The 10905-nt window shown below is 43.0% G+C and overlaps 1 protein-coding gene across 1 annotated transcript; it reads left to right on the top strand.

Annotated features, from left to right (window-relative positions):
• The first annotated feature begins 681 nt into the window (after positions 1–681).
• si:dkey-56m19.5 (uncharacterized) lies at positions 682–7280 on the top strand. The gene is made up of 2 exons (XM_021585897.3): positions 682–1176; positions 5107–7280. Exon 2 carries the CDS (start codon positions 5115–5117, stop codon positions 6705–6707), a length of 1593 nt encoding a protein of 530 aa, XP_021441572.3. The 5' UTR covers positions 682–1176; positions 5107–5114; the 3' UTR covers positions 6708–7280.
• Positions 7281–10905: the final 3625 nt, after the last annotated feature.

Genomic DNA, 10905 nt, shown 5'->3' with positions numbered 1-10905 from the left:
ATCCTTGTGTAACTAGTGTGTAATGGCAGGCTAGTTAGTAGTGTGCGCTAGTAGCATTTCAATCGGTGAAGTCACTCACGCTGAGACCTTGAAGTAGATGATTCCCTTGCTATGCTAGGCTTTTATGGAGGGAAAGGTAACAAGCCCAGGTTGGTGCAAGGAGAGGGATGGAAGCAACACTTTTATATTGATGCTGTTGACCCGGATCATTGCTGCCGAGAAGGAAGAGGTCAAAGGGGGGTGAGTGTAACCGGTGTGAAATGGCTAGCTAGTTAGCGGTGTGCGCTAGTATCGTTTCATTGTCGCTGGGATATGAGGTAACAACCGTGCCTGGCCTATGTTAAAAGTGTTTGTTTTTTTAAGCACATTGTTTGTTAGGTATTAAGCCTGTGTTAAAAGATGCCTAAAATGTATTAAAACCCAAAAAAGGGATTGTGATTGTGTTGAATTGTGTTTGGGAAATAAAGATAGACCAGTGGAGGCTGGTGGGGGGAGCTATAGGAGGACAGGGTCATTGTGAAAGCTGGAATGGTATAAATGGAAGGGTATCAAACACATTAAACACATTAAACAAATGGAATCCGCATTTGACTCTGTTCCATTGGTTCCATTCCAGCCATTACAATTAGTCTGACCTCCTATAGCCCCTCCCACCAGCCTCCTCTGAGATAGGTCATACTCATATTTCATTCAGTACAGAAATGTGTAGGTGGCTTAATTTACCCTGTCCTGCGACTCAATTTACCCAATATCGGGGTAAATTATGCTAAGAGAAAACAAGCTACAGTATGTTTTCAAAAATGTAACGTTTAGATGAATTCTGAATATTTCCAGGGATACACAACATCCTGAAATATATGTATCCTATATATCTTTGTTAGAAAGAATACTATATTTCCCTTGACAGAGTGGCGCTGAATGTAAAAAAAATGCTAAATTTACCCCACTTTCTCCTAGATTGTGGAATAGATTGTGATAGCGAATGATGTCTGGCAAACCTATAGGGGCACTCTTCAAAAAAGCACAGTCCTAGATTGCACCTCAGGGAGCGAGGAGGACTTTGGTGCAGCTTTCAGTCGCAAGATTATTTCTATTATCAGTCCGTGCTCAGTCTTGCAAGGGAATACATCAGTTCCTCGACTCTCCTTACCGTTTGGGTTTAAGGCAGAAATCCAGGTTAGTGAACTTTGTATCTATACTTTTCAGCTTTTGTATGTTTTTTTTTTTATTATTCTGGAGAAAATAAGATAACATATAGCCTGCTGTTGTGGTAAATTGGAGAATAAAGAATGGAGAAGGGAGAAAGAGTTGGATAAGCTATCCTTTGTTCTCTTTTGTTCATGTATTTGCATTCCTACCGGTGCGTGCGTGGATTTTCACATTCAACATCTTCGAGACACGATTTGCGTTTTATTATGTGGATGTTCCAAAGAGTCTTTCCTGGGATTTTAACAATTTGTCTGCGCTATGAGGTGTAGACTTTTTTTTTATCCAGAAGCATCAAGGTGACAGGGCTGTGTGTGCCCAAATCAATTTATGTAATACATTGAAAAAATATCAAGTGTAGAGTAAGATGACAAATCAAGATTCAAACTTAATAGAAAAAAAGACAAACATATTTTCCATCGTAACTCGTGTACACGCCTGTGGAGCCCCACAAGACGGCATGGCAACATTAACGAACAGTGAAGATAGAGTGAAGTAGCGGGGGTATGTGGTTGGGGGGATGGAGTCAGTGTGCCTTCCCTGTCGATAATATGTCGTTTTTAATCATTAATTATATTTGTTCTATAATGACAAACATCAAAGACAGCCATCCATCCAAACTATAAAAGTTATATTTTTTATAATGAGGTGGATTTCACAGTTAACATCATTCTGTAGCAGGCATCTAGGATGCCTGTCTCTCAGAGCCTTGCTGGTGCAACAGGAGTTGTAAATTTACCAGCACATTTTCCTTCATCGTAATTTAACGTGTCTTCAGCCCTATTTGAGTTTTAATAGAAAATAATACATGGCTACCCGGTAGTGTTTACAGTAATCTGTGTGTGATCATATTGCTGTAATTGGTTTATCCCTCACACCCCTAAACCGGTACTATTTAATCACCTCGTTGCCTATAGGCTCCATGTACTTCCCCAATCTGTGAGCATTGTCATGTGCTTTTGGCAGATCTATCTTGAAATCTCTTTTTGAAATGTCTGACTGTTTTCTTTTAATGTGTGTGTATAGGCAAATGTCATGTAAACCGAGGAAATTAATTGAGTCAAACACATATAAATAACTCGTGCAATTAACTTAATTCGCATGCTATAGCGAACCTCAAATATGGACAGTAATTGGGAGGAATATGAAAGCCTGTTTATCCGATAGCCTAGTAGAGGGGACCCATCGCTGCTCTGATATCAGCATGGATTTAGCTGTACAGCCCATAGCCTGCCGCATGGCTCCCTCTGTCCCCATCCCTTCTTGATTGCCCTAATGCAGCACTATGGACAGCTCCTATTATGATCACGCCCGTGTGTTCTGCAGTTCAAATAAATATGCAATATGGCAGTCGCTCTCTCACCTATCTAACAAGAAAGACAAATTAGATTCAACTATGTTTGGGACATTTTGGATAATGGTCAATCGAAGTACTTGGGGAAAATGTCGTAGTCTATTGTTCCGTTCGTGATTAGTTTTGCTTCATTTTTTGAGAACCGCCTGCATGTTGATCATTTTCCAACTTTTGGCTTCACTTAAAACTGTATGTCAGGCAGAAGAAACCTGTAACCTGTAATTCCTGTTTAGTATATCCATTCCCATGGTAAATATTGTTTTCTGTGACAGCCAGCCTACTGTTATATAAATGAATAATTGAGTACTATTATCACCAAACATAATCTATCAGATAACATTTTAACTTCCAGTTCTCGGTTTTCTGATAGGGGGAAGGGAAGTTGAAGTATGTTGAAATTAGCTCTTCCTCTTACAAGCATGGCAATGGAGTAAAATAAACACAATTTTGTGAGTGTGAGCCGTGTGATAAAGTTAACCCTACACACATACTTAGTTAAGCTATATGTATAGCTAAAATAGTTTAGCTATATGTTTTTGTTGTCATCGGTGGAGGGTGTATAGTACTACTACTCGGAATACTACTACTCAGTATTATACCATGGCATTGTTGAATAGTCCTTTCTATTGGCTTGAAGGGCATTCTAGAGCATGCACTATTTCCCATTATAAACTGGGTGGCTGGAGCCCTGAATGCTGACTGGCTGACAGCTGTGGAATATCAGACATTATAAACTTTTTGGTTCCAGCCCTGAATGCTGATTGGCTAACAGCAGTGGTATATCAAACCGTATACCACGGGTATGACAAAACATTTAGTTTTACTGCTCTACTTACATTAATAACCAGTTTATAATAGCAATAAGGCACCTCAGGGGTTTGCAGTATATGGCCAATATACCACGGCTAAGGGCTGTGTCCAGGCCCTCCGTAATGCATCCTGCTAAGAACAGCCCTTAGCTATGGTATATTGGCCATATACCACACCCCCTCATGCCTTATTGCTTAAGTATACCACGGGTATGACAAAACATGTATTTTTACTGCTCTAATTACATTGGCAACGAGTTTATAATAGCAATAAGGCGCCTCGGGTTTGTGGTATATGGCCAATATACCATGGCTAAGGGCTGTATCCAGGCACTCCGAGTTGCATCGTGCGTTAGAACTGCCCTAAGTATGTTATATTGGATATATACCACACCCCCTTGGGTATTTTTTTTGCATGATAGAAATCAATGGATATAGTTAATTTGTACACGTTTTGTTTGAGCTGCTTTTGAAAGCAAAAGTCAAATTGAAAACAGTATTGGTATTGTTGAATTCGATTTTCATAATAGCAGCAAAGTCTGATGGCTTGGTTAGCTAAATTAGCGGTCTGTTTGTTTGGTTACCATGGTAACTACTGTAGCTATCAAAAGAAAACTTGCTAGCTAGCTACTTCAGTGGATGTTGAACACATTTCTACAAGCAAACAGTATAAAATGGATGGTATGACAGGGATAATCAATTCTGGGCTCTATGCGTTCTCTGGAAAATAATGCATCTCTGTGGAAGGTCAGTTCCACTCTGAACGCATAGCCCCTTGTTGATTATCCCTTAATTCATTCCCATGCTTTAGTGGTTGCAAAGTAACAGGAGTTTGTGGTCTGTAAAATAACATGTTATCTTATCCATGCTTACCCTGGCCTGAATCTTATTTAACCCTTGCACTAAAGTATAGAGAAAATCCAGACCATAGCCCTCCCAAAATTCTCACCAACCTGTCGTTTTTAAAATACCATGGCATTGTTTCAATACTCGTTTCTGAGTGGTTAAAGGGCATTCCACGTCATTCATTATTTTCCACAGAACGCATAGTCCCTCGTTGATTTTTTCCTTACTTATTTATATACAGTGCACTAGAAAGCAATATAAGGTTAGCAGATTATACAATAATTTTCACCAGGCTTGTTGAACAGGTCCTAGTCATGCACAACAAGTGCTCAATAGGTTCCCAAAACCCATAGCTAAAAACAATTGTGTTTTTTAACTTCATTTTGTGAACTCAAGTCCTCCTTCCTCCTCCAACTGTGCCTCTAACCTGCTATTCTAAAAGTATACCAGTGGGAATAAGTGTACAACTAAAACAGACCATTAAAGGGCAACAGTAGAATGGGAGGCTCACTTGGCACATAATAACATTACCTAAGTCTCCAGAGAGGGTCTCTTGTCCTGTGGTTTATACAAGAGCACTGGATAGTTGAGAACCTGGAGTAGTTCCCATGCAGTTCCCATTTGTCTTTTTGTCAAAAGTATTTGGCAGAGTGTGGTCTCCAGATTGAAATGCCTTCCCCCTTTAAAGCCCGACTGAGTGCTTTCTTACAACGGAGACAGGCGGCACTATGTTGGCATGATTGCAATGCTTTGAATTTTATTCAGCTTTAACTCGGTATTGAGGTTTGTGGTGGGTAATTAAAGGAAATTGATATATGCTATGCATGGATTATCAAACGCAACAACCTGTCACACTTGTTAAGTCATTCTGATTTTATTTTTCACTTTTAGGAGACACCATGGGAGGCAAGCTGAGCAAGAAAAAGAAGGGGTACGATGTCAGCGACCCAAAAGACAAGAAAGAGGAGATTACTGTGGCTGCTGTGAGTGCCGTTGAGGCCATGGCCCATGCCGTGGAGAGCAAAGCACCAGCTCCTGTCGCTGAGTTGGTAGCGAAGGATGCTCCTAAGGTGTCTGCTGCGATAGAGGGAGCAGTGGAGTTGGCAGCGGTAACCATCACAGAAGCGACAGAAGAGGCCCTGTCAGCTATTGAGGCTGTGGCCAAGGGGGCCACCGCAGAGCCAGTGGCTGTACTAGATGAACCTGTGGCAGCACCGGCAGAACCAGCGCCAACAGCAGAAGAGCCCGTGGCTTCAGAAGAACCAGCTGCAGCACCAGAGGAGCCAGCACCAGCTGCAGCACCAGAAGAATCTGCAGCCCCAGAAGAGCCAGTGTCGACACCGGAAGAACCTGCAGCAGTAGCAGAGGAACCAGCTGCAGCTCCAGAAGAGCCAGTGTCAGCACTGGAAGAACCTGCTGCAGCTGAGGATCCAGCAGCATCACCAGAGGAACCTGTAACAGCACCAGATAAAACAGAGGCACCAGAAGAACCAGCGGCACTAGACGAAACAGCAGCTGCACCAAAAGAGCCTACAGTGGAAGAGCCTGTGCGAGAAGAGCCTGCGGCAGCACCAAAAGAACCTGCACCAGAAGAGCCTGCGGCAGCACCAAAAGAGCCTGCAGTGGAAGAGCCTGCGGCAGCACCAAAAGAGCATGCACCAGGAGAGCCTGCGGCAGCACCAAAAGAGCCAGCATCAGAAAAGCCCGAGGCAGCACCAAAAGAGCCTGCACCAGAAGAGCCTGCGGCAGCCTCTGTGGGCCTAGCCGCAGCACCAGAAAAGGATTCTGAGGCTACAGAACAAGCCACAGAGGTGGCAGACACTACAGAACCTGAGCCTGCAGCTCCAGAGCCTGAAACAGAGACTGTTACAGGGGAGGCCCCAGAACCTGAGGCTGTGCCCAAGGCACCAGTAGAGGCAGAAGCAGCTTCACCCGCACTGGAGGAGGAGCCTTCATCAGTTGCAGAAGCTGTGTCAGAGTCAGCCACAGAGGCAGCCGCAGAACCAGAAACCGTCCCAGAACCAGCCGCTAAAGAGCTCCCCCTACCTGTAGAAGAATCCGTAGCAGAGCTTGAACCTGAAGCTGCTGATGCAGTAACAGAGGCAGCAGAGCCAGAGGCTGCCGACATTGCAGAATTCATCCCGGAGATCATCATTTCAGAATCTGCTGCACCTGCTGCTGCAGAGGAGACCAGCGCTGGGCCACAGGAGGCTGTGCTGGACAACAGGGAAGTTGTTTCCGCAGAGGAGGCTACTGCTGAGCCTTCTGCCCCTGAGGTCAATGGGGAGTGTCAGGAGCAGGCAGCCGAGCCGGCTGCCGTGTCTGCCCCGGAGCCACAACAAAAGGAATGTGTCAATGGCATTGACAAGCCAGAGGATGCCGTTGAGGTGCAAATTGACTGTGAATTAAAAAAGGACTTGAACCTGACTGGCGACATCCAGATTCCTGAGGCAATCGGTGAGGCAATAAGTCAGGCTGTTGACTTGGTCTGAAGCTAATATAAATGTGTCCCTAAAGTCCCTAATGATCCGAAAAAACCTCCAACACAAGCTTCTGAAGATAAATATAAAAATGTCTGTAATGGCAAAGGAGTTTCCAGTTAACTAAAAGGAAATACAACCACTCAAGTGTAGAGAGGGGGAGTGAGGTACATGTGAAGGAAGAGATGGTTGCAGTGTTGAGTCTTTGTGCCCCACACGTCATTGCAGAGGGGCAGCCTGTGTTTGCAGCTTTTGTGGTGAGATGAAAGCCAGCAACATTTGAGGGAGTAGTATAGTAAAAACCAACAACAACAAAAAACTGTACAACAGAGAGAAAAAAACGTGACATTGACATTGGAAATGTTGAATGGAATGAGTAGTCTTGTCTTTGTGTGTGAGCCTGATGATTATTAAAAATGTTTTATCGGAATAGCATTCAATAGTGATCTAACTTAGACTTTCACATATCTTTCCTTAACTACATGACAAAATAATGGATGAAAAGTTTTGGCCTTTTATAATGGTGCAAACAGTAAGGAATATTCATTGATGGCTTGGAATGGAGAATAAAAAAAGACTGTTATACCTGATTGTTCTTTTGTTGTTATGTATTCTATATAAATTAGGCAAGAGCCATTTGACACAGGGCCTTATCGTATAATGACAGGTCATTTTAGTCAATTTTAGCATGTTACAATTATTTCAACTGTATTTTAAGATGCCTTTATGATTGATTATAATAAGTAAACCTAGGTGCAAACAATGGAGATCTTTGAAAACTGACATTCGTACAGTGCTTTATTGTTGTTGGCTGATAGATTGAGTGCACCAATATCAGCAGTCGGAGACATTATCTACAGAACATCATTCATTTCAAACTTCTACAGTTATGTACAGACCAGGTTTCTTTTGGGTTAGGGGTCGCCAGATTGTATTACCTGTAGACCAATGTCCTCGAGGTCATTGGCCTTGCAAATATTTAGTTTGGTGAATCTTGGCTTGCCTGTGTGTTTGTTTGAAAAATATGACCATGTTAATGCATGCAGACAGATAATTTCATAGGTCATCTCTTCCTCTACCTCTTACATCATAATAGCCCATCTCACTGGAACTCCAAGCTGTGGTAGGCAGGCAGCACCATAGAAATAGAATGAATAGAGAGGGCTTGGAAGCTCTGACCCTGGCAAAAGATGCGGTAAAGAGGTCAATGGAACACGACCCAAACAATGGAAATGCCATGGAAACACATGCGGAAATATGCGGGAAAGATCCCAAATCTCCTCATTGCCCCCCAGCAAAATTTGGATAGATTTAGGCTAATGTTTGTATGTGTATTTCACAATATGTTGAGGTAAAAATCAGAATATAATGCTTGTATAGATGTCAACTCCCCAAAAAATTATTGTCATCGTCACCAATCAACAGTACTGCAGTTAAAAAACGACTTTGACTACCACCACTGATTTCTCTGTTACATGTAGCTATTTAGTAACCACATTGTGGGCCTGTTACAATACATCAATCATGATGGATTTGACGAATATCCACTTTTTTAAATCAAATTTGTTGAATTTGCACCAATCCGGCATCGTTCTTCTAGCTCCCACTGTCTGCGTTCCATTGACCTCTTCACCGCATCTATTTGACTGGTAAACTCATGGGTACACTCGCAATGGCTGCCTGGTATTGTGATGCAGTCATTTCCATGGTAATTTGGAATGTTCTGTCAACTGATGCTAGATTGCCATGGTGATGTAGAATATTCAGTCAAATGATGCTAACTGATGTGGCTCATACAATAGAATGTATTTTTGTTTTTTGTCAGTTGAGTTGACGACAAATCACAGCAGATTCAAGGGTACACGTCCTGCTTTTACTTCCTGGCATGGGTACACTCAAAATGGCTGCCAGTCCACCCATTATACCATCATTGACTTGAATGGGGATGCCTGTTCTATTCATTCTATTTCTGTGGGCAGCACACACTCCCCACATTTCAGAGATTGAAATGGCAAGGGGGTTTGGGGGAGGGGCATGTATTCTTGGAGTAGGAAGGGGCTTTCAATGGGGTTGGTGGGAGTGAGTGGGGGGATGAGGGTCTTGGATGAAAGGAAGAGCTCTGACGAAGCACAGAGGAGAACACAACCATGACAAATGAGATAATCTCTCTTTTGCCTTGAGACATTTTTATACTGTTTCAGGGGCTGAAATTGGGTACGGGGGTGGCGAGGGTGGATAAAACGGTCGTAGAAGGTTCTGACACCTACTTCATCGGCCCTTGCGGAATGCTCCTGAGCATGGTGCTTGCACCTACATCTTAAAAGACGCTAGAGGGTATCTGTCATGTAGATACCAAAGCACATGCATTAGCACAAGGGAGATAAATGTTATGTGTTTGTGGATGCGCGTATGTGTGTGTGTGTGTGTTCATGAGACTGTGTTTGTGTTCATGAGTGTCCAAGGCATATGTACTGTATATGGAATCTCCTACAGAATTTATAGAGAGTGGGTCAAAATCTGAAAGAAGATTCGATGGAGATATCGAAGGTTCCCAAGCGTCTTCCAACGGCACCATAACGAGCTCCTCCACATAGCAACCCTGAATTCTTGCTCCGGTTTCTTCAACAAATACTCCGGCCCTCAGATTTATGAAAAGAACGTTCTTGAGAGCTGGGGGTTGGGTGGATGGACACGCTGGGTTGTTTTCTCTCTCTCCCATCTGAAGCGTTCTGTGTCAAATGGTTACAGTGTATATGAAAACAGGATACAATTGTATGGATTTCCCTATTTATTTCAGGAAAACAGTCTGTAAATGATCATTATCTAAATCCCCCTTAAATTTCAATCAAGAGATCATCAGTGCGATTAGAGTAAGCTTGACAAATTACAGTAGACTGATCACAGTGCAGGCATTGATTCAAGCTGATATTTTCATAGCATCACCATGATACTGTCTGTTTCAAAACAAGTTCAGGTATTAGTACAGTCTTGGCCCAAAGTTTTGAGAATTACACAAATATTAATTTCCACAAAGTTTGCTGCTTCAGTGTCTATAGATATTTTTGTCAGATGTTGCTATGGAATACTGAAGTAAAAATTACAAGCATTTGACAAGTGTCAAAGGCTTTTATTGACAATTACATGAAGTTGATGCAAAGAGTCAATATTTGCAGTGTTGACTCTTCTTTTTCAAGACGTCTGCAATCCACCCTGGCATGCTGTCAATTAACTTCTGGGCCACATCCTGACTGATGGCAGCCCATTCTTGCATAATCAATGCTTGGAGTTTGTCAGAATTTGTGGGTTTTTGTTTGTCCACCCGCCTCTTTAGGATTGACCACAAGTTCTCAATGGGATTAAGGCATGGGGAGTTTCCTGGCCATGGACCCAAAATATCGATGTTTTGTTCCCCGAGCCACTTAGTTATAAATTTTGCCTTATGGCAAGGTGCTCCATCATGTTGGAAAAGGCATTGCTCGTCACCAAACTGTTCCTGGATGGTTGGGAGAAGTTGCTCTCGGAGGATGTGTACAATTCTTTATTCATGACTGTGTTCTTAGGCAAAATTGTGAGTGAGCCCAATCCCTTGGCTGAGAAGCAACCCCACACATGATTGGTCTCGGGATGCTTTACTGTTGGCATGACACAGGACTGATGGTAGCGCTTCACCTTGTCTTCTCCGGACAAGCTTTTTTCCGGATGCCCCAAACAATTGGAAAGGTGATTCATCAGAGAAAATGACTTTACCCCAGTCCTCAGCAGTCCAATCCCTGTACCTTTTACAGAATATCAGTCTGTTCCTGATGTTTTTCCTGGAGAGAAGTGGCTTCTTTGCTGCACTTCTTGACACCAGGCCATCCTCCAAAAGTCTTCCCCTCACTGTGCATGCAGATGCACTCACACCTGCCTGCTGACATTCCTGAGCAAGCTCTGTACTGGTGGTGCCCCGATCTCGCAGCTGAATCAACTTTAGGAGATGGTCCTGGCGCTTGCTGGACTTTCTTGGGCGCCCTGAAGCCTTCTTCACAACAATTGAACCGCTCTCCTTGAAGTTCTTGATGATCTGATAAATGGTTGATTTAGGTGCAATCTTACTGGCAGCAATATCCTTGCCTGTGAAGCCCTTTTTGTGCAAAGCAATGGTGACAGCACATGTTTCCTTGCAGGTAACCATGGTTGACAGAAGACGAGCAATGATTCCAAGCACCAC

This window comes from Oncorhynchus mykiss, chromosome 26 (genome assembly GCF_057628025.1).
Source record: "Oncorhynchus mykiss isolate SJ-2025 chromosome 26, ASM5762802v1, whole genome shotgun sequence".
NCBI classification, from domain to species: domain Eukaryota; kingdom Metazoa; phylum Chordata; class Actinopteri; order Salmoniformes; family Salmonidae; genus Oncorhynchus; species Oncorhynchus mykiss.
The sequence above is the reverse complement of the archived record's forward strand: the minus strand, read 5'-3'. Positions and strand labels throughout refer to the sequence as shown.

Excerpts from the sequence above, each read along its gene's own strand:
- si:dkey-56m19.5 (XM_021585897.3), top strand. The coding sequence starts at position 5,115 with ATGGGAGGCAAGCTGAGCAAGAAAAAGAAGGGGTACGATGTCAGCGAC.